Genomic DNA, 25056 nt, shown 5'->3' on the forward strand with positions numbered 1-25056 from the left:
ATCGAGGGCCAGTGCACCGGCCTTAATTGACAGACCTTATCCAGACTCATCAACATTCCCAGCGAGTGCAGAGAGAGATAAAAGAGGAGAGCAGCAGCACGCGCCTGGTGCCGTCTCCTCTAACTGTTGGCACGTCGTTTCCAAACTGTGTGTGTCCTTACCTTGCGGGGTTGAAAATCGTACTTCACACAGTGTTGGAAGCCTTTTCCTTTGGACTTCAGCGACGTCACAATGAGACAGTTTCCCACAAAGTGAGCCGAGTAGCCGATTCCTTTACTCGTGCGAAAACTGTGAACGGTTCGGAAAAATGAAATTCTGTTACTCTCCAATAAATGTTCAGAAAACGTAAAATCCCTTCGAGACTCAGGCCAAAGAAAATAAACTGGATAAAACACATCAAGCCATCTAATACACAAGCAGGTTGCCTCTTATTAGCTGTTTTTTTTTCCCTGCGACAGAAAGCAGGATGTAATGTACTTTCTTAACATCAGCAACAAGGTTCCCAGAATACAGCTTTTCGAAGAACATCGCTAATCCCGTTCCTTCCATTTCCCCCACATATTCTTCCCCTTCCCATTCTGTGACATCCACGTAAAACACAGTTTCACAGCTAAGACACATTTCACTCCTGAAATAGGCCCAGAAGGATCACATGCGCGGCAAAGCCAGAGAGCAGATATAAATCCCTCTCAAGTGAATCCCTGGTTTTACATTAGCAGGGCGTTAAAGAGCATTATCATGGCCGCCATGCAGCTGCAGAGGCCACTGTCAAACATGCTGCTTGAGTAGCAGCTGCATCTGGGGGAGGATGATAAGACCTGGGCCAGAAGAGAGAGGAGGATGTCCTCTGTCTCTTGCACCGTACTTACCATGACAACCTGACAAACGGTTACTAAGGAAACAGGATTACATCCTAACACTTTACATGATTAGAGCTCATCTCTGCGATGGCATCTGGAAGCGAATGTGCCTGTGTGTTATCCTTCCTTCAGGAGAACAGCTCCTTGATTCTTTCTGTTTTGTGATGAACCTTTGACTCCATGAGGTGGGAGAGGGGGAAGGACGGATGCTGCTAGTTAGCATCGCAGGTAGAAGTGGTGGATGGAAGGAGCCCGGTGACAGAGTTCTATTAAACAGAAGGTCAAAGCTAATGAAGCTTCACACCAGCTAACGGCACGCACTTACAACACTAACGGCGAGGCCAGAGCTGCACAGCGAGAGGAGGTGCTCGCCCAACCGTGCACTCAAACCGGCTCTTGACATTTACAGTTTGGTTTTAATTCAATAAGGAGTTTATCTAGTTTGGTGTCCTTCAGTCGTATCACTCAAACGTTAGAGGAAAATCTGCGGAAATGGAGGTTGGGTGGTGAAAATTAGTTTTGGGGAAAGAAGATCAATAAAGACCACAGACAATTTTGAGAATAACATGAAATTATTGTTTCCAAAAGGCAGGAAACAAAAAAAAATACTTACCACTGATGTTCTCCATCCCTTTTTTTGACATTAAAAGACGACGCTTGAAAAAAAAACACCTTGATGCTTTGCCATTTGGTAAAAATACAAGATCAACAAAAACCAGCATTGGTACTAGGGCTGGTCAATAAATTTCAATTGTATCATTATTGAAATTTCTGAGTTTTATCGAGATAATTTTTCCCAAGTCAATAAATTTGATAATAAGAAAATGAAAAGATGTGTGTAGGTTGACAACGTTCTGTCCCTTTAAGAAGCGGTGCCACCTAAAGTCACGTAAAAATGTGACTCAAAATAATACATGCGACAGCCCCATCTAGTGGACAACTTTTGTTTCTGCGCATACCTTTAGTTATCATCCATTTATCGTTATCGAAGCGAAATGCTCAATATATCGTAATATTTATTTTAGGCCATATCGCCCAGCTCTAATTGGTACGTTATTATTTCACCAGTTGAGGGGATGTACTCACCAGTAGAGATAGGGTTTGTCTTTGTCCACGTTGATGTTGTTGAGTGGATCTTGTCTGAACCAGGTGTTAATGGTGAATCCGTTCTGGTATGGCCATTTAGCAATCGGTGGCAACGCTATAGCCTGGTGAAGCAATCACATCAGGATGGTAATCAGCTCTTCAATTCAACAACTACACAAAAAGGAAAAGTTTGGTGACTAAGGTTGGGGGGGGTGATAACCAAAAGTAGCGACGATAATGCTTTGGTCTTCTGCACAAAGAGAGGGTACCACCCATATACTTTTCTTCTGCTGCTCCAGCAGCTGCATTATTTTCTCAGCAGTGACTCCTAAAGTTTAGGAAAGGTACTGCAGTTCCCGTCTCCATGTCAACAGAAACTGCCATGTATTGATGCTCTTTTGCATCATTCGTTCTTTTCAAACTGAACGATAAAGTATCGACACTCTTCTTTCACTGTTTGACAAAGGTAAAACAAAATTCCATATCAAACGAGTTGGACTCTAGGAGCAGTGAACTGGATCTTAATAGGTGATCCCAACACAGGGATATGTACACGTGAACCAGGTTGCCTTGCCTCGTGGCAAAATGTCCTTTTAGAAAACTTTGATGCTAATAAATAAATGCAGCTCAAAGTCGTTGTGGATGAAGGTAAACATGCTGCTTCGAGTCTCACCGCTGCACTGCGCCCTGGAAAGTTGAAGAAAGTGTCGGGCCCGTGCCTCTGAGGCATCTGGTTCAACACCGACAGGAGCTTGATGGCGTGTCTTGGCTAAAAGACGAGAGGAGAACGTAACAGTTATAAACACGTTAGAGATACAGTTTATCAGGAGGACAGTGGAGTGTGTGTGTGGGGGGGGGGGGGGGGGGGGAATCCTGTTGTGGCATCACATCTATGCCACAACCACCTTGGATCAATAAGTCTTCAATCACCTCCACCCTCCCCCCTGAACACAACCCCTCAATACCGTGGCGACCTGTAAATCGATTAGTCTCTAGAGAGGGTTTCTGTGGAGGGAAGAGGGAAGCAGGGGCTGACAATAGCTATTGACCAGAGGAGACTGTGAAATGGCTGAAGGTATGGACCGCTGATCAGTGACCAGAGATGTTTACGCACCAGCCCTGACAGCAGGGTCAATGGACAAGGAGGGGCAAGGGCATTAGCTAGGGAAAACCAAGTAGTCACACATTCTGCATGCCCACTACCCTTAAAGAGAGTAAAGTTATTGGGTGCTCTTAATCAACTGGATGTATAATAATAATCAGCAGAGCCTTATCAGGCCACTCGTGCTGACCAGTCAGAGAAAACATAGCTTCATTTTTGGCAAAATGCCCCCCTCCTTTCCTGAATTCTACTTTTAACAGGAAACCTGTAAATGTACAGAAACAAAAAGTACAGCGTTAGCAGTTTCCTGAAGACTTTAACCCCATTAAAACCACACTTAATCTGCTCTGTTCTTTTGTGAAATATCCAATCTGGGGTGGAGAAACCAAGCGGCTGCAAGCTGAGCTAATCACTAAGCTGCAGGGAACGGTTGCGATTACAACAGGAAGCAAAACTGAGTTCAAACTAATCACACCCCAACTCTCTCTCTCTGCTGCTCCTGAAATAATCTCATTAAGGTGCATACTTATTAGAGCTCAAAGAGTAAGAAACTGCTAAATAGCCGTTTCATTTGGACATTTGTCTGCATTTTCATTTTAAAGGCCAGAAGTCAACACTTTTTTCATTAGCAGGTTTGTTTGGGGGACTGTGAAGCTAAAAAGGTGCAAAAGAGCAGATTATCTAGTCAAGTCAAAGTACTCTGTGTTTAATCCAGGTGGAAAGAGTGTGAGTTTACAGAAACGCAGCAAGGGTTTCACCATCACACCTGATCAGCTTTTATCAAGCTCCAACAGAAACATTAGATTGTGATGTATTAATAAATCATAATAACCAAGGATGCACGATATATCGGCATCAATATCGGTATCAGCTAAGGCTGCACAATATATCGCAAATGTATCGTCAATACGATATCGGCACGCGCAACACGCATATCGCAAAAAACAGAAAAAACCTCAATGAATGGTCGGCTCAAATGTTTGCTACACGTGATGCCTTTTGTCAAACGGAAGCATAATATTTTTGACAAATCAAATAAAGCTTGTCGCGCATTTAGCCAATCACGTGGGTTCTTATAGGTTAGATGCCCGCCCCCGAGGCGGACATCACTTAATTAGGACGGCTAGCATCAAAGCTTAGCTTTATTCTGCTCTTTCTGCCGATTCTGCTTTTCCCACGACCCACTGATTGCCTATACTTGTTCATTTTCTCTTTCCCTTTTCTCACATCTTTTGATCACAATTTTTGCTTTTCCCTTTTTTTTATATAATTTTTAATGTTTGAATGTCTTTGTATTTGATTTTTTTTTTGGTTCTTGGGTTAAGTATTTATTTATTGCAAGTTATATCGTCATCACAATATTAAACACTGTTATCACGTACCGCAGGTTTGCCTAGTATTGTGCAGCCCTAGTATCAGTTGATGCCAGTATATTTTTACACATCAATTTCCATTTTGTTGCCGTTTGAGCATCTGCTTCAGAGGCTGAGGAGGGGTAAGGGTTAGGGTAATGGTAATACATCTGCGTTTACATTGGTACCAGCTAATTTGAGTCTATTTTATTTCAATTCATAAATACTTTATTAATCCCAGAGGGAAATTGATTGACCAATGTAACGGGAGAGCTGTAGAGGTTCGAGCTCGTGGTCTCAGGACAAAGAAGAGATAGGCGAAATACCTTTGGAGTATGGGAACACGTCTCCGTTTATTTGGAAGCTTCACCAGACAACACAACAGCCTGCGAACGAATGAATGCCTCCACCTCCAATCGTTTTGTCAGAAGGCATCTGCCCATCTGGCTGGATCCCATGTTCCAAGCAGTAAAGCTCCAAGCAAGCATTACCTATTTGAACCCCTGCCTGACCAACGTGAACAGAGATGCACTCACGCATTTTCGGTCGAAAATTAAGAAGAAATCTGCTAAAGGAATCGAAAGTGTCGAAAAAATGTACTGCTGATAACAATCAAGCGTTCAGTAAAGAAGGAACAACAGGATAAACATGTCTGCATGAAGCAGTTGTTCGTTTAAAATGTTTTGAAGTCGAATAAATGCCTTGTTTTCATGAAAACAGCTAAGTTTGATCAGTTGATCTGTTCCAGTTGTTGTGAATTATTCTCCCAAGAGTTTTGTAAATTGATCAAGTGAAAGGTTGTATTTCAGTTTGTTTACACGCTTTTTGTTGCTACAGAGTAACACTTTTGGTTACATGTGTTTATGTTGGTTTGCCATTTTAAATGCAAACTGCACTTTATAGAAATAAAGCAAGACATTCAAAAATTCATCTTGCATGATTTTCTGTCTATACAAAATGTGCTGATTTCAAAAGCGTAAATGTCTGTGTGGCTATATATCGGTTTCTGCAAATATCGCCTATCTGCCATAACTGCGATATTAATATCGGATATCGTATCGGCCCAAACTTTGATATCGGATAAAAACTATAAAATGATGTCTCATCTCAGCATCCACTCATAAAGAAGTACACACACACATACACACACTCTCTTTGTTATCAAATGTATTAGCACAATAATCCAATTAGGTGACATGAAGACTAATGACACAACAAGCTGTATAATTAATTTCCAATCCAATAAATTAGGCTTCCATTATAAAGAAAATGTAAATCTGTTTGTAAAATTTGAGGATAAAACAAATTTGCAAAACAAAATGATGACAGCATCAATTAGAATGTGTTTTATGGATAATAAAAGGCCAAATGATCAGCGGCAAATAAATATGTCAGTGTTTTACTGACTCCAATAATGCAATCATTTGAAATTTCCTTTGTAATAATTCTGTGATGATGTCCGAGCCAACAGTCATGATTTGACTAGAAGGATTATTTTGATATTTTTAATAGAATAAATTCTTTATGACTTATTTCAGTAATATTTGGGTCCAAATCCACAACAAACACACATTTCATCTTCAACAGACAACATTGTTTCTAGTTTCAGGCATTTTCCTCCTTTACTTTCCTCAATATCTTCAAGTAACACCACTAAAATAAAAATATTACAAATGTTATGTTATATTCAGATGTTTAGTTATTGTAAAGCACATGCTGATTGAAACACTTTATATAAACCATTTAAATTATTAAGCATGCAAAGCTTTTTTTCCAGTAAACCTTCATGACACAGTATTATCTTGTACAAGAGCACAATGTGAGCTGTTTAATTAGGAAATATAGAAATAACACTTAATCTGTGCCTGAGAGCAAATATTAGGCATAAACTTCTATTCATTTAGAGCACTTGGACTAGAAAACATGTAAGTGAGACATTAAATTTTGTGTATTTTGCTCTTAACCGGAGCAAACAGAGGAGCACACATCACTCCTATTCTAACCTCTCTGCATTGGTTACCCGTTATTTTAGAATCCTGACTACAACTTTCAGGTTACTGTTAAAGCCTTATGCTCCAACTCGAGACCTCAGATCCACAAACCAGAACCTTCTAGAAGTTCCAAAGACCAGATACAAAAGGTGAGGTGATTGGCCAGACTGTTGCACACAGACTTTGGAATGACCTTCTTCATCATTACATAGTGTTGACAGTGTGGACACTTCGTTTTGTAAAATTTTACTTTGTTTTTCAGATTAGAACTTTTTTCCGTTGTAAGACGACTTTATGACTTGTTTTGTTTTTGTGTGAAAAAAACAAAGATGTGAAGCACTTTGTGATTCTCGGTCTGTGATGAGTGCTTTATAAATAAAATGTACTTACTTATTTACTTTCTTATACCTTGTCATTTCTAACGTATTGGTAAACAGTATCATAAGTTTCCAATTGGTTTGAAAATCCTTTACATTTAGATTATGTCTGGACATATTTGGGATAAATCAGTGAGGTGTGACGAAAAAGTTAGATTTCTAGCTAGATGCTAAAGAAGGAACAGTTTATTCAATATTCATTTTGTTCAATTTAGGCCCAAATTTACTTACCCAGATACCGTTTTCTCCTCTCAGCATACTGAAGAGCAGCTTCAGCTCCTTGACTGTGATGCTGTAGCTGGCCAACACTCCCAACATGTCCACCAGGAGGTCTGAGAAAACACACACACACACACACACAGGGAGGGAGTGTAAAACAGCAAAGAAGATGCGTGCGAGTTCTCACGAGTGTGTTTGTGACTCAGTTGGTGGAAGGCTTTGTACTGGCCTTTCTCTGATGAAATATGATGAGGTCATTAGACAGAGACAAATTTATTCTGTGAGCGTTGGATAATTTATCATTCTGTTCAATCAACATTCAAGTAAGCTATGTCTTCTTACCACCAGCCACTCTACTGTAAACTAAACACACACACAAACACACACATAAACACCAACACACACACACCCTTTTAACAATGGGATTTGCTGTGCAGCATTATTTCATACATACAATTGGACTTCCATAATATCCGTTGGGGACATAATAACCCGGGGACATCAGGTAACTATATGCAGGTGAATCGAGGTGTTTCTTTTTATTATACGCTGCATTCATAAACTTCTATGGGCTCTTACGAAAAAAATACCAAATTAAAATTTCTATTTGCATGAAAGAAACGGTTTTTGAAATCTAAGTGATTTTGTTAGAGAGCATACACTCATTATTTCAATGTATTTGCTGTGGTCTCTAGTATGAATGAATGCCTTGTGAGACATTTTCTGTGGTAAAAAAGCTCTGGTGCTTTTGTTTCAGGAAGTAAGGTGATATGCAAGCATCTCACCTCTAATTGGCTAACAGAAACACGACTTCCACTGACTGCTGGCTTTGCAACGTTTATGTGTTATCTCCACAAATAACTCAGAAGGAGTTCTGTCATGTGGGGGAGTTGCTAATGCTAATGGTTAGCTTCTACTAGACAAGACGCGTTCTGCTCTTTCCTGGATGTTAAGGCAACAACACCCGTTTGCAGTTGTGAGCCAAGATGGGTTAGTCCATAACTGCTAATTTATGCAACATAGGTATGTGTAGCTTTTTCTAATCCAAGCGTTTCCTTGTCTACTCTATCTGCAGCTAATGCAGGAAATAGGGGTAGAAGACTATTTTCATGTTTAGCCTGCATGTGAAACTCAGGGTGTTTCTCAATGCCAAGGAACCTCGCCTTGATGTCTTGGCCCCGCCCCGGTTGCCCAGGAGATATGTCATCAGGAGTCGCCAAGACGTGTTCCAATGTTCATGTTCTACCAGGCGTGTGTTCTCCGTTTGTTAGCCGTTTAGCTAGCTGAGCAAGGATACACGGGAGGCATCTTGTAGCCTAGCTTTGGTCAAAAATTACCCAGAATACACGGCGGTATTTCCAAAAGGATGGCGGATCAGAAACCGGCAGCTACTTTGGGGGCAAATTTCAAGCTTAAAAGAAGGTCAACTAATATAAAATGTTTTTTAGATCCAAAGTAGTTATGTATGGTTGGTTAGTTCCTTATTAGTTGCAGCTTCGGTGGCTAGCAGGTAACTCACTTGTATTTTTAATTTAACAAATATATACAAAATTCAAAAAGTAAAAGGATCGTTATATATTTATATTGAAACTAATACATATAAAATATAACATTATCTCCCGTGTCACGCAACGTTATGTGACCGCCATGGAAGCCGCGGTCATGCGATGCAAGTCTGTTCCATTTAACCATTTTCTTTGACCAAAGGACAGTGTCCTTGTAAGGGCGCCTGGCGTTGCAATACATCGCCTCACAAGGCCAGGCGCCTTGACATTGAGAAACACCCTCAGATTGACCTATCGTATTTCAAAAAGAACAAGTAGTTATGTTTTTCAGTGAACCTAAACAATAAAAACCCAACAGGCTGAGTGCTAGGTACATTTTGTTTTCATCCTGCAGACTATCAAAGTATTTTCATTAACAGTGATTAAACTCCATGAGAATAACAATAATTTGAATACTCATAATGGAAAAATGTGCTTACAGTTTCAACTACATACATATTCAATAACCAGTCTTGTGATCATTTACATCTCCTATGTTTTACGCTAAGCTAGGCTAAAAAGAACATCCAGAACACAAAGCTTCAACTATTCCAAGGATTGAAACTTGTCAGCACCGCATTTGGAGCATATTCCTGACCTACTTTGACTTGACGCAAACACAACACAATCATGTCAGGAAAAGAGCACAGCCACGCTGAAGCAACCTGCTTAGAGAGGTTCTCCTTTCCTATTAGGCCTGCTGGATATGAATAGACTCTCGCTACCATATTTCATTAGCCAGACCCCAGCAATAGAGAGTAAAAGGAGGCAGCTGGCTCAATGAGGTGCTGGATATGAGAGCATCCCAGAACGTCCCAGATTCAAAAGCCCCAAGCTCTGGTTTTTGGTACAATCAATCCATATAGGTCGTTTTAAATAGTTTCAGGAAAGAGTCAGAAACCAAGTTGGGACGAAGAGCTGGTGAGAATCAACACCAAACTGATAAACCGGGAACACTTGGCTCGGTTGTGAGCAGCAATAAATTACAGAAGCTCAGTATGACCATGTATGGGAGAAATGAGGTTCTGCATTTAAAAACACGGTAATTATGACTTCAAATGGAACAAAAAGATTTGTTTACATATTGTAAATAACAAACCTTTGAGTTTTACTGTAAAAAATACAGTCGCAAGACAGAGTATAATGAATATTAATGTGTCGGACATTAAAAAAAATCTATTACTGTAATTAAAGCCTTAAAAGTGTGGATAAATGAAAACTGTTTTTAATGATTGTTTCTGATTCTAATCGGTCACTTTGAGTTTTTCATGCAGGCTGGACATGAAAATAGTCTCCTACACCTATCTCCTGCATTAGATTCTGATAGAAAATAGACGGTGAAACTCTAGGATTTGAAAAGCCTGAAAGATCTACGTCACACTTTTTACGTAATTTTCATGGACTCACCCATCTTGACTCGCAACGGGAAGACGGTTGTTGGTTTAGCATCCAGGAAAACAGCAGAGAACTTATTGGCTAGCAGAAGCTAACCATTAGCATTAGCACCTCCACCACACAGCAGAACTCCTCTATGCTTGTGTAATTTGTGGAGATAAAACATCAGTGTTGCAAAGTAAAATCAGTCAATGGTAGAGTCGCATTACTGTTAGCCAATCAGAGGTGAAATATCAGGAAATAAGACTCCAAAACCTGCCGTCTGAAGCTCTCCTCTGATCTGGCAATCTTCTAGCGCACCAGGGCTTTTAGTACCCAGAGTACGACTTACAAGGCATTCATTCCTACAAGAGACTACTGCAAATGTATTGATTAAACAAGTAAACCACACCTTTAAAACTACCCTCACAAATCTTTTGTTTGTAAACAATGGTGATACACTTGTGACAAGCGTGGTGCATCTTGGTTCTATGAAATTTAATGAATTTTTATAAAAGTGATGCAGAGGAAATTATGTCCGAACCCTAAGCCATTTTTAATAAAGCTTAAAAATGTATTAATTTTCAACCTTGGCAAAAAAAAAAAAAAGTCTTGTGTAATATATTAACTTAAAAAACTCATTGGTGCATTACATGTGGATTTGTTTTAACAGTAGATGTCATTCTTCAGTCAGCTAAATCATTTTCTTGTTTTTAATGTTGACTTAAACATTTTGCATTATTAGCCTTTATTTTCTGCCTACCTGCGATCATGTCATCCACGGTGCTCATTTTGAGCAGCACCTGCTGGATGAGGCCGACCTCCGTGCTGGTCTGCAGGTTGCGCACGCTCTTGCGCAGTATGGCCGTAAACATGCTCCAGATCTCCGCTTGGCACGTCACCTCGCAGTGGGACAGCAGCTCCACCATGCAACCGATGCTCTCTGCCTCCTGGATGATGAAGTTCATCTCCAGGTCGAACTCGCCGCCGACCAGCTGGACGAGGGTGAGGGAGAAGGAAGTGGGGGAGGGGTGAGAGAGAAAGAGAAGAAAAAAGTGAATGATTTTGAGAACTTGTGTCTCCCAGAGAGGTAAATGTGACTTCTGACGGATGCTGGTTGTGGTTAGAAAACAGTTCTTTGGCTGGCGAGCACACTGCAGGAAAAAAAGACATCCTTCATCTGGAATCACTCACACTCACACACACACACACACACACTTTATGCCCTCTCCTATTCTCTCTCTAACATGGAGAGCAGAGCTCTCCTCTTTGAACCTCAATCACTCAACACACAGCCAGCATAAAAATGGCCTCCTTCACTGACTCAGACACACACACTCCTGTAGGCAAAGACATTCATATTTAAACTGATGAACGCACATTTCAGACATAGTCCTCTCAGATGGCATTAGTCAGATGATACGACGCTTATCACACCAAGTGCAAATGTTCGTCTCTAAATGGCTGAAGCGTCATAATTACTTGTGAAAGAACAGCCTCCGTACGACCAAAGCCTCGCGTTCGCTCGTTCTGAGTGCACCAGCACGATCGTACCCACACAGCTCATCCCCAGCACCTACTACAATGTTCAGGAAACGGTAGCCATGGCAACCAACAAGCTAAGGGAGCACTACTGAGGTTATTAAATCAGATGCAACAGAAACATACAAACGGAATAGGAGCGAGACGGAGAACAAGATAAACATGAGTGCTGTAACTGTGGTGTTTGCACCGTCAGAGGAAATGAAAATGGCCGATCGGACCATTGTTCAATAAAACAAAGTGGTGATAATGAAGCAGGTTTTATTTTAGAGGCAAATCTGTTACCAGCTCTACTAAAACATATAATCTTCAGATATTTTGGGAAGCTTATGAACAATCAATTTCTTACCTGTTTTAGATAGCTCTGTGAACAGCCTCTGTTTGGAGAAACAGGTACGCTCTGACATGACTGATGTGATGAGGGCTATTCAAAGTAACTAAATGGATTCCTCCCAAAATAAAGAAAACATAAGTCCTGAATGTTTTCGGTTTTGTAGCCGAAAATAGCACAAGCATTTGTTTACCACCTCTTTAAGTCCAAAGCGTGTTCACACACACATTCACACATTGATGGTGATAAGCTACAACGTAGCCACAGCGACCCTGGGGCAAACTGACAGAAGGGCGATCCCTCCGACCACCACCAGCTCAATGTAGCATTTCCTGTTGGAATTCATAACACTTCTAATGGAATAATCCAAAAACGTACAGCTCTGTAAAATAGCCTTCACACTCCGTCACACACTTCTTATGTCAATTTATAATCACTCAGCTCCTCTCCCTCCACAATCACTTTCCCCAGTAACTCATTAGACACTGCTGTTACCACATTGAGCCCATTTCTGTTCCTGTCTGCCCTGCTCTAGTAATAATTTCAAATGTTGCCTCTATCATAGTTTCATATAGAATTTTACCTGCTTGCTGCTGTATGTTTCTCCATTTCAGGTCTATCTCTGAACCCGTGGGTTATATATTTGTACCAGTGTGGTACTTTAAAGGGGGCAAATTGTGACAATTTTTAAGTTTTAATAGTTCTAATGGTCGATACAAAACATGTTCATGAAGTTATTTGCACAAAATCCCTCTCACATAAAGCAATCTCAGCAGTTTTATCCTTGACAATTTCGGTACCTTCCAGAATGAGCCATTTCAGGGTTCTGTCACTTTAAGAAAAATAAGCTGATTGGCTCCTATGTGGTGAGGAGCTCTGATATCTGCTTCTCCTGCAATGTGGACAAGTGAGATGCGGTTCCGAGCTAATATTTCCTATTGTGATGTCACAATAATGGACTTTTTGAAACATCTTGTTTTAGGAAAAAATATCGGCCCAGCCCGAACCGGATACATGGGCTCATCCAACTGTGGACCCACCACCCGCAGGAGGAACATGAAGGGTCCGGTGCAATGTGGATCGGGTGGCAGACCAAGGCGGGAGCCTTGGCGGTCCGATCCCCGGACAAGAAAACTGGCAATAAAAACTAATAAGGGTATTTATTATAAGGCAAACATTACTGCTATCATAGCAGAGTCAATTTAGATTATAATAAAAATGTATTAGCTTATTTTAGATAATACAGCAAATAAAAACATTTGTAAATTTCAGATATTATCTTAAAATACATGCGAGATAAAAACTGAAAATATTTGCATGAAGAAGACATGGACAGAGAGAGCAGAAAACACAGGAGAGTTACTACGGAAGCCCAGAGGTTCAAGCAAGGAGCGAGCGCAAATTACAATTTTTAATCTACAACCATCAGTAACTGGAAATATGGAATCAAAACACCACAGGATGTCCTGATTGAGAACACACGGAGGTCATAACTGGAGCATTAGCTTTCAGTGCGTTTAGCGGCTGCTCCGCCGTTTTTGCTGATTTTTACAGAAACAATGAATTGTTTGAGGTGAGAAACTTAAAAAAAATGTAATTAATTGCACAACTCTATAGCAGCAGCAGCTTACATTAATGTCACAAGCAGTAATTATCTGCTGCTCCATCAATAACTTCCTGTCTCCTTCAACAAGGGTTCACCTTCTCAGCCATGTTTACTCCCTCTTTGCTTGACCAGGTCTTAGACCTGGAGCCTTGTCATTAGACTTGTTCCCACAACAATCACCCATCCAGTCTCATCAGCTGCCTACCTGCCTCATTTCCCTCTGTTCTGCCCATTCAGACCAACGATGCCTCATTTTCCTTTCATTCTGTTCCTGGATCAGTTCTTTCCCTCTCCCGATGAACCAAATTGATCCACTACACTCTATGAATGCATTAGCAGTTTGGTGAGGAAGAGGTGTGAAATAAAGGAGGAAGAATTGAATTCCTCCTACCTCAATTTTTTTTTATCCCAATCCTCTAAAGTTCCCAATTACGGAGCTCACTGGGGACCGACGTGTTCTACCACATCTTTACAACCTGTCCGTCTGAAGGTGCTCACATACACACCGACGGGTCGGGGAGGGGAGACGGAGCAGACGGCGTTTGTAGAAAGCTACCGGCAGCCACCCGGCAACTCGAACACAGAAAGCCTCACAACCCTCAGGCATACCTACTCATGTACAGCACAAACGTTACCTCCACCCGCTAACTCTTTCTATTCGCAGCACCACGGCGAGATGAGAGGGCTGATGCAAACAGCTGCAACAAATGGAGTCTAGTGACAAACAATGCAGCAAAAAAAGGAGCATGAAATCCAAAAGGCACGGTGAGAGAATTACACGGCAGTCCCTTCATAATTATTATCTCTTTTCCAGCAGATGCAGCAGCTGGAAAAGCCGTTCAAACCCGAGCGAGGCCGCCAAAAGCAACCTGGACCAAAAACGCCACAACAGAAAGCAAGAGCAGCAAAGAGAATTATGCTCTACAATCCCAGTGACTTCAGCAAAAGGTGATAGATGCCTGAGCCCATTATTTACACAAATGGGGGTTTTAATTGGTGTATAAATAAACAAACATGCTGCCTGAAATAGCAATAACACTTGAGCCCACTCAAGCACCGTTGCTATCGCGCAAACCCACAAAAGACGTCCAATTAGTTTTACGAGGGAGCGTGGTTCTTTAGCATAAACACTCAATCCATGTCGTCACCTTGCTCTGTATGTGGTCCACTGTGTCAGACACCACCCATAACGGGACACCTCACACGAGACGTGTTTATGCCTGTAGAACCTCAACCTGGAATGGTCAACATCGTCACCGCAAATATCCAGCTATGCTGCAGCGAATATGCATCCCGGTACTGGTCTGCATCGACTCACAGGCTACAGCGGCCAAATGCGTTTGACTTGTTTCTGAAAAGCTGCATTTACAGGCTCAAGGGCCTGATAATATCTCTCATTTCTCTGAGAAAAGGTTCCTAGCAGCGCCGGCCCTCGCTGCTCCTCCTCTGAGGCGCTGACCTCACCGCTTTCTCAGTAAACCGGTCGAAGACGTTCAGGCAGCATTGTGACAATGATTGCTCCCAAAGCGTAGCACTCACACCTGCACGTTCCACTCTCTCTCTCTCTCTCTCACACACACACACACACACACACACACACACACACACACACACACACACACACACACACACACACACACACACACACAAACAAGCTGCTGAGTCACAGCCCGTCGTCAACCAGTTGCTAAGGAAGTGACAACCTATTTCCCACAGTTGACGTTACAAAAGATAATTAGAACACTTGACAGGAGACGAAAGAAGGAAAAAGGAAACAAGTGTGTTTTACATGTTTACTCTGCATTTTAAGAGTGGATTTAACCTTCAAACTGTTTCATTAAATGTCACTAAATTGAGAATTTCTTGCTGATGACTAATTTTCTCAGCTTGACACAAAGACTGTCTGCCACTTTCACTTTTTCACCCAATGATTGTGATGTAGACTTCCTCCTCTGTCTCGAACAGAGCTTTGCAACACTTCCAGCCTTGAACTCGACTGGGCATCATTCATTCTGTGTCAAAGACGGTCCAGATCAGTGTGGGGAAAGTCTTCAAATCAGCTCTCATCCCAGTCTGGGAAAACCATCTTTCATTGGGTTTGACCTTAATTTACCGGCGACGCGGACCTTACAAAGCCCAGAGGTGATCCAAGTCCATCCAGGCCTTTGATTTAAAACAAGATCAGGAAACAAAAAAGTGTTTAGCTGAAGCAAAGGTGGTGGGGTCGGTTTATACGCGGTGTCAATAGTATATAGAAGCATACCTAGAGGTGACTTCCAGAGGTGTGGACTTCAGTCACATGACTTGGACTCGAGTCGTTATTTTAATGACTTTTAAATTGACTTGATAAAATACAAAAGGACTTACGACTTAACTCGGGCTTGAACGCCAGTGACTTGCAACTTGAATCGACTTGCATCTGTTGACTTGATGATGACTTGAGCATATTTGATATTTTAGAACAAAAGTGGCACGACATGGACAAAAATCACGTATCATTCTTCGTTCTGGGTTTGATCTTGTACCGCTAAATGCAGCAGCACTTTGTTTATAATCAGTTTCAGTTGCACTTCCTGCTTGTTTGAGCAAATAAATTAAGCTTTAAGAAGTTTTATTTCTGGGATTTATTTATTATTGTCATTGAGTTCAAGTTGGATAGATGACTTGATTATGACTTGAAAATTCAAAGGACTTGGACTTCCACATCATTGGCTTTGGACTCAACTTGAACTTGGTTGTCTTTGACTTGGACTTGACTGGAAAGACTTGTGACTTACTTGTGACTTGTAAAGCTGTGATTTGGTCACACCTCTGTTGTCTTCATATTCAGATTTTGTGGTATTGAACATCTGGTAACACTTCAGTTTAGGGAACACAAATAAACCATTAATTAGCTGCCAATTAATATGCATATTAGTGGACTACTAAGTCTGAACTAGTCATTTTTAAGCACTTATTAAGAGCTCATTACTAATGCCGTATTTCTAACATTAACAGACCATAAATTAAAGGTTGAATGTGGAAGATTTTAAGAAGATGTTGATAAAATGCTATATTTATAAGAAATGGGACATCCACGGGGCATTTGGAGGTGTGCACAATGAATTGACAGTGTTTCCTTAAAAAGCTATATTTTAATTGACAACCGAAAAAACATTTATTAGGTTGGGCATGACCCAGTGTTTATGTTTACATCTAGCTAGTGTATGTTTACAATTAACAGCCAATAGAGGTTGCAACTGAGGGTTGCCAAGTACGGTCCGCTCTGCACAGCCAGGCTGGCACTGGGGGAAATGGCGGGCACAGACACGGCAAGTAAACCAGTAGCTCCTCAGCCCAGAAGACCTCATAGTTCACCTCAGAAGAGGAGCGACCAGCAAAGGTCGAAAACCCGAGTGAGTTTGGGAGAAGCATACACCAGATGGACCCAAATAAATAATTTTCACCGCATCCAAACATACGCAGATATAGCTAATTTTCTCATGGATCGGCAAGCTAATTCGCTAGCTAACGTGTAATATTACTTCTCGGTGAAACTGCTTTGCAATACTTTTGTTCATTATATCATGTTTTTTTTCTAGATACGAGAATTCTGAACATGGACATGAACATGGACCATCAACCTCCACACCCACTAAACGGAGGCGCCTAAATCCTCCTGCTCTGTCCAATGTTGCTGGCTCACTTTCAACATGCCAGCCAGACAAGAATGGCGATGACACGCTATCAGCCTCCGAAATTACATGCCTAGAGGACAGGTAAAAATCATTTAGTTGTATTTGTCTTTGCACTAAAGATGGTTAATATGTAGTTATTTTCAAAATATGGAAATAATTTCAAACAAACAAAATGACTGCTGCTGTTCGCATTAGCATTGACTGCTAACGTTAGCACTTTCCGATTGTTTACTCCGTCTCTCAGTGGTCATCACATGTAATCTTACTCGTCTGGTCTTTCAGAAATTATCTGGCTTAATGTTCAGCTCTAAATCTTGCATTTGGCTTCACTGTTTTTCAATATTTGCGGACGTTTGTTGGTTTTTTCAGATAGCAGCTTGATCCGTCTCTAAATCTCGGTCAAGTGAGCCGACACTTGGAAATATGCATCATCACATTTTGTCTAAAGCGTATGTTCTATAAGGAAACCTCTGGCTGAATGTTTTGCTCTAAATGTGGCATTTGGCTACATGTTCTTTACTTAATTCAGACGTTTTTTTTTTCATTGCTTTCATTCCACTTGCGGTTAGTTGCTAGCTTGTGTGAGTGTGAGCGTCCTGTGACTCGATTGATCACGCGCCCTGGCTGCTTGGCCACAGGGATGTCCCCTTGGCTGACTGGTTAGCACACGTGTCTCTCACCCGGGAGTCTGGGGATCGGATCCTGCCCGGGCTGTAGTTTTCCCACCTTGCCACACATGCTTGTTTGTTGTGTTTCTGTGATCCTCTTCAGTGTATGCCAAAGTGAGTTATAACATATCAAGATATGGTTCATGTTGTCTAGTCCTAGTTTGCTGTGTTTATTTTTCCTTTTGTATTTATTTTTTAGTGGATATTGTATTGAGCAATGCTTTTGTAGATCAATTACCTGTGCTTTTATTTTTTGTTCAGCCAGCATGAAATTAATGTGCAGGAAAGTACACAGTCTGTCCTGGGTGTGGATGTGGACATCGAGGAGATCAATGATTTGAGGAACAGCATGTAAGTGACTTTTACTAAATTTGATGTGGTTATTTTTATTTCTTACTTATTGTGGTGATCATCATCATCATAAATAATTTTCTCCTAAAGTATTGACTAGTCACAAGGACAAATTGATGAGGTGGATTCTGCTCCAGCTGACAGTTCAGATGAGGACTTTGTTCTGGGTATTTGCATTCGATAGGTAATTTCTTACAGCTTCATGTGACATGTGTGATGAAATAAAAATGTGGGCATCTTATTACTGTAAAAAATATATCATTAATGTAAAAAGAAACTCCAAATAACGGTCACACCTGGAATCGAACCCCAGTCTTCTGCATGAAAGACAGACATCTTGCTAGGTGAGCTAAAGCACCAGTTACTTTCAGCCTATCTGTAACATTTATATCCTTGATGACAGCTGAAAACACGTCAATCCAAAGAACAGTTTGGAGCGAAAATGGCTATTTTGTTGCTAATTTGTAGGAAATATCTAGAAGAAAGTTCTACAGAAAGTAACTAAGGGTCCTCAGAACTGTAGCTAGGTTTGTCACTAGGTTTGTCACAAAGTCGCTGAGTTAGCACTGCCTCTCTCTCTGTTGCTAAAGCTACGGATAGCAAATGCTGTGGGCTATGCCTGAGCGTGAACGCGCATGAAGCAGCCTGCTCGACCCGAGCAGCTCTCTTTTTCTGTGATTTTACAGAAAAAAAAGCAATCACAGTAAAAATGCCAGGACTCATTCTACAGGACCAGGGCAGTGCAGTTATTATTTCTATACAGTTTTTGACTGTCAAACTTCCTTATAGTCCCTTTAAAGTAAATGGTTTGTTGCTGATTAACGCACATACTAGTTAGCTCAAATCAATGTGTGGCTTTTAAAGAAGTAATTCAAGAGGAACATATCCTTGCCTTTAAGTGGTTAATTAATACAAAACTACTAGTAATTAGGTATGAACAAGATCTGACTTTAGAATAGGGAACATATTCTTGCTTACAAGTGGTTAATTGATTGTTGCTTAGGCTCTATTAACATGTACAGTTTGGTGTTTATTTACATAACATAATATTTTTGGTTATTAACTATTCCCCTTCAATTACTTCTTTAAAAGCTACACACTGATTTGAGCTAATTGGTATGAGTGTTAATCAGCAACAAACCATTTACTTTCAATTAACAAACCATTATGAGTGGCTTATTTTGATAAAACTCTTACTTTATATCCTGTTAATATTAGAATTACAGCACTGGTAATGAGCACCAAATAATAGCCTAATAATGACTAATGCAGATTTAGTAGTTCACTAATAAGCGTATTAATTGGCAGCTATTTAATGGTTAATTTGTGTTCCCGAAACTAAAGTCTAACCAAACATTTGGTTTGGCACAGATGCGTACCAAGTTTCCACGTGGACATTCAACTGTGTTGCACATGTTAAGTGGCTGTGTGTAGATTCCTGCCACTAGGGGGCAGTTCATACATTTCAGGGCAGTTTTACACCATATGGCTGTGACTGTCGCTCCTTTAAAAAACATTACGGTAAATGTTGTTACCTGTGGAGCAGAAGCATGCAACCTCAGTGTGACTCCTCAGTCTTTGATCCAGTTATTTCCATCGAGAGAAGCCAATGACAATGCTCAGGGTTTCCCTCAGCGCTTTATAAGCCTGGCGGCCCACCAGGCTTTGCTTGCCCACCCGCCAGGCTAAGCGTCTTGACCTGTCCCCCTCCCCGACCCTACCATGTCCGCTGACGCGAACGGCGCAACGAAACTAGAGCCCTCCATCAGCTGACACTGGTGAGAAACAGCAGTGATCCACCCCACCCCCACTCTCAGAGAGGAGCGCTGCGGGACGGAGTGCGCAAACCCCCCAGGTTCCCCCCATTTTCTGGGGGAAGCCCTGAATGCTAGTTTTCTGGTGTTGTACTTTCCAGATCTGCTCGGGGTCCTACGCCTGCTGATGACGTCATCAAACTTCGACAATACCGATTGGCCAAAATACATAGCATCGCTTTCGATTCTGTTCTTTCACACATGTTTTTGGTAAGAGTTTAGCCTTTTTGTTTGTAAATTCATGTTTCTTACTGGCCAATTGTTTTTGAATGTGGTAACGTAACTTCTGTAAGTCGTCCATCCAGAAAATCAGCTAGTGTGACGTCAGCGACAGGTGCAGGATCCCGAACAGGTCAGATGGAAACATGGCGTCCCCCAAAGACGCCTGTGCGATTTTTATGGTTATATGGTACGAAGCCACCTATGTTTCAACAACTGGACATTATTTAATTCCTTTTCAACATTTTTAAGGATATTTCCAGTAGTATTAAGGTAAAAACTACACATCATCTCTTTAACCATCAGTCAGCAACACAAGTCGATGTGTCCAAATTCCAGGGCTGCATCCCTTGATAAACCAACTTACCTGGTCAACATAGGCTGGCGTCAGACACCGGGTCCATCCTTTTTACTGTAAGACTGGAGGTGAATGACTTATGTGGTATATGTCCTGTCGCCTAGCAACAGTAAAGATGCTAAACAGAAGCTAACCCACCCACCATAAGAGCTGCCTCTTTCACTAGTAAGAGGACATTTTCTACAGCTGCAGACATTGTAACTGACAGCTCAGTTCTTTCAGTAGACGATAAGGCAAGGACGTAATTTTCACTTTAGAAGTGGGGGGGACACGGGGGGGGGGGGGGTATCTTTACAGTATGTTCTAATGGGAAACCGGCTTCAACGGTTGTTTTCCGCTTTGTCCTAGTGCTCAGCCAGTGTCAATTTAATATAGCGTAATATTATTTTTGGATGGTAAAAAGTGCAGGGGTCAAAACTTGACTTTGGAAAAAGTGGGGGGGACATGTCCCCCCTGCCCCCCCCCCCCCCCCCCCAAATTACGTCCATGCGATAAGGACAACTTGAGATTTCTATTAATTAACATGAAGGTTGGAAGATGTTTAACAAGCTGGAACGCTTAATAAACTTAAGGAAATACAGAAAGATAATTTCCTAAAGGCTGAAAGTTTATTTTTTTCAGTAGTTCGGCTTGTTTCTTTTACAGCTGAGTAAACAAAGTACTGATGTATAAATGTGATAGGTCTAATAAGAAAATGCTTCAACTGTTATTCATTATTTCATATATTTTTATGTTATTTGAGAATATTTTGTTGGAGAATTTAAAGCAAGCAAATCCATTTACACAAAAGAAAAGCTGTGCCATAAAGACCCATGCACATACCAAACCAGGATTATAGGCGTACTGTTACTCCTCTAATAATATCCGTAAATATCATCAGTAGGCGTGTGAATCTTACAACAACTCACGATTCAGTTCAATATCGATTCTTGAGGTGAAGATTTGATTCAAAATCCAAAGAGTGTCAATTCCAGGATTAACTACTTTCTTCTGTAAAATAAAAATTTCTCAGGTGTCTGTGATGCATTGAGCCGTGGATGTGATGAAGTACTGAATTGCTCCGGAAGTTCACGGACCACTTGCTAGAATGATCCAATATGGAAGTACGAACATATCTTCTCAAGTAACGAAACTTGGAAATATTGGATCAGTTAGGATGGATAGTGTAGTGGGTCTTGTAGGTAAGGAGTCATAAATCAGTAGCATTTATCATTGAACACGAAGGCAATAATTAGACTTAACAAGCATCAATTATGCACGGTGCAGGCAGCATGAAACAACACACAAACTAAACAGGAAGCTCCATTTAAACATTATCCAACGTAATGGAGCTGACCTCTTGACTCACAAGGCTCACAGGAAAATAAGAAGGTAAGTCTCGGTGGTGTTTCAGGAGCAGCTGGTAGGAGCCCACAACAGAGCAGCTGCAGCTCACGCCCAGCTCCAGCGATGGTGCATTCAGGGATGCTCGGAAATACGTCATTTTACATAAAGGCTTTGGGATCAGTTCAGTATCTTTGTAAAAAAGAATCTCAATTCAGACGTGAATGGATTTTTTCCATCGGGCATAACAACAGTAATAATCTCTGATATCACCTCAAATTTTCATATTGTTGCCATTTCCCATAGCAGATAGAGGTCCCTTATGCATTAATATTAAAATAACTAAAATAAAATAACCTGTGTTTTCTGTTTGTTTATGTAAAACTGTGGCTCAAAAACAAACAAAAGTTTGATGATTGAAATTTGCAAACAAAAACTGTTAAGAATCTTCTAACTAAGCATATTTACAGAATCATGTTTTTATCTTGCAACAGTTTAAGCTAAATATGATATTAGCTATCATCAAGTTGAATAGATGTAAAACATCCGTTTTTAAAAAAATGCACTGTGTTCATGGAGCGAGTTGTATTTTTAAGTGCAGTCATAAAAACCACATTCTCAAACTGATCATGGTTACCCATGCTTTCGTTCTTTTTTAAACACAGAAACAGTTTTGTTTACCTGTTTGTAGCTACAGTTTCGCCGACGGCTGCCGGCTTCTTCAGGCTGACGCTGATGGTGCCGCGTCACTTCCTTCTCCGTTTATCTGCGGGCAGCAGAGGACGTTGTCGCCCTCTACTGCCCGCTCTCCCCTCTCCGACGATGGAGTCCCATGCGTGGTCCAGCGTGTAAACTCCGTCGTCCCTGTTCATGGTCCCACATCCACGTCTCCTTATCTCGATTGCTTCCTTGATCCATCTTTTGTATTTTTGTTGTTCGGTGGTTATGATCCGTGTGTTGTCCCAGTCCATTATATGGTTTTCTCTTAAGCAATGATCTGTTACGGCTGACTTTTTTATTGTACTTTCTGCTTCTTCTTTTGCTGCTCTTGTGTGTTTACGACTTGCCTCTTTCTCGCACTCCTTTCTATGTTCTATTGTCCGTGTATTGAGTTGGCGTCCGGTTTCTCCTATGTATGTTTTATTGCATATTTTGCATGGGATTTCATAGATGACTCTACATTTTTGTCCAGCTGATATTTTGTCTTTTGGGTGTACTAGTCTGTTTCTAACTGTTGTGTATGGCTTTGTTGGTGTGTTTATGTTGTGTTTTTTCATTGTTGCTCTTATTTTTTCCGTTATGCCTCTGATGTATGGTAGGGTTATCACTGGTTTTGGTTCTTGTCTTTTTGGGTTTCTGGTTCTTTTTTTTTTGGGTTGTTCTTTGCTTTCTGTTTTTGTTTGTTGTTTTCCTTTGTTTATTGCCCATGTCGGGTATGCGCAGGTCTTTAAAGCGTGTTGTATGTGTTTGTCCTCTTGTTTACGGTCTCTCTCTTCTGTTATTATGTTTGCTCGGTGATATAATGTTCTGATTACTGACATTTTGTGTATGGTGGGGTGTTCTGATGTCCATAATAAATATTGGTCTGTGTGTGTTGGTTTCCTGTATGTGTTTATGTTTAGGGTCCCGTCGGTCTGTCTGGTGATTTTCATATCCATAAATGCTATGCTGCCTTCTGTTTCTGACTCATAAGTGAATTTTATGTTGCCCGTGTCGTCAATATTGTTTAAGTGTTGTGTTAGTGTTTCTGTTTGACCTTTTGGTATGATTTCCAGTATGTCATCCACGTAGCGTTTCCATAGTTTTATTTTGCAGTTGGGGGGGGCGGTGGCTATGGCTTTTTGTTCCAGGTCTTCCATGAAAAACTCGCACAGGGTGGCTGATAACGGGTTACCCATGGCGAAGCCTTCCAGTTGTTTGTATATGTTGTGTTATCGTATGTGAAGTAAGTAGAGTTAGCTACCAGTCCTATCAGTTGTGCTATGTAGCTACAAACAGGTAAACAAAACTGTTTCTGTGTTTAAAAAAGAACGAAAGCATGGATTTAGAAAGACACAGCAAGAACACACCTAAGATGATCATGGTTAACTTACTAAACCTCAGACTAATTGTTTCTGAGCTAGCATTAGCTCTTAACCTTGCACCTTACCTGCACTGTTTATCAGCTAGCTGCTAATCGTGCCCGTTGCTCAGCAAGAAGCACAAAGTGAATTCAAAAGCTTTTAGATTTTTTTTTTCATTTAAAAATCTCCTGCAGCTAAAAATAACTGCAGGTTGAGCTGCAGCAGCAGAGTTGCGGCGAGAGAGTAAGCTGCAGTTTCAAGCAGTGTTCGTCTATGGCTTCATTTCTAGATGCAAAAGCACGATCAGCAACTTCCACACAAACTTCTGAGTCACTGCTCTTTTAGATATACATCTAGGGCTGCAGGGGAGGGGGTTCACAGAAAGACGTAGGACAAATACTATGGGATTAGATTTGTGCCAATAGGATCAAGAAAAACACTTTGAAGATCAAACAAATATTAAGACATTGAGAGAGAAAATTTGTTTCAAAAGAAAAACTTACAATCTGAATCAGAATCTTAAAATGATCAAGAAAAACACTTTGATGGTCAAACAAAAATTAAGAAATTGACAGAACAAAAATATTGACTAAAGGAAAAAAAATGTTTCTAAAGTAAAACTTACAATCTGAATCAACTTCTTAAAATGAGTAACAAAGTGTGTTTCCTTTTTCTTTTTGCCTCTATGTGCTTTTGTTATCAATTTCCTTAGTTTCGTTCTCGCTGCTCACAGCTTTGCTCTCACTACCAGATTTGCACTTACACTTTCTGGCTTTCTCCTTTGCAATCCCTGAGTTTTTGGTTGCAATTCTGACACAACCCTTTCGGGTGGGTGGGACTTCTGAGAAGTCCTCTCCCATAGGACAGTGGTTTCTCTTGAGTGACAGTTCAGTGACCCGGAAGCAGGGTCCGAAATTAAATTTTTTACTCACCGGCCAACTTGGCCGGTGGATGATGAAAATCTACCGGCCAAGCATATTTTTTACCGGCCAAAATTCTAAATGATTTAGATCTACCTAAAGCATGTTATTCTATATTATGTTGATTCCAAACAGAGTGACAAAATAATTAAAACATCAATTAATAAGGAAAACAACTCTTTTGTCATTTTTACTATTTATTTATTTTTAGAGATGTTTTTATGAACTCTTTCATTGAAATCTAGTCAGACTCCTTGTTTTCTCTGTCCATGAAGTCTG

At 40.8% G+C, this 25056-nt stretch overlaps 1 protein-coding gene across 13 annotated transcripts in view; it reads right to left on the bottom strand.

The window, feature by feature from the left end:
- The window catches only part of nbeaa (neurobeachin a), a 160893-nt gene that overhangs the window by 97007 nt on the left and 38830 nt on the right, over nucleotides 1-25056 (bottom strand). For all 13 annotated transcript variants that reach the window (XM_054730804.2, XM_054730803.2, XM_054730802.2 and 10 more), the window contains exons 2-6: nucleotides 10669-10900; nucleotides 7000-7100; nucleotides 2620-2715; nucleotides 1947-2068; nucleotides 162-288 (exon numbers count right to left, since the gene is read on the bottom strand). In XM_054730804.2, the coding sequence (XP_054586779.1) occupies nucleotides 162-288; nucleotides 1947-2068; nucleotides 2620-2715; nucleotides 7000-7100; nucleotides 10669-10900 (678 nt within the window). The remainder of the gene's footprint in view (nucleotides 1-161; nucleotides 289-1946; nucleotides 2069-2619; nucleotides 2716-6999; nucleotides 7101-10668; nucleotides 10901-25056) is intronic.

This window comes from Nothobranchius furzeri, chromosome 10 (assembly GCF_043380555.1).
Source record: "Nothobranchius furzeri strain GRZ-AD chromosome 10, NfurGRZ-RIMD1, whole genome shotgun sequence".
NCBI classification, from domain to species: Eukaryota; Metazoa; Chordata; class Actinopteri; order Cyprinodontiformes; family Nothobranchiidae; genus Nothobranchius; species Nothobranchius furzeri.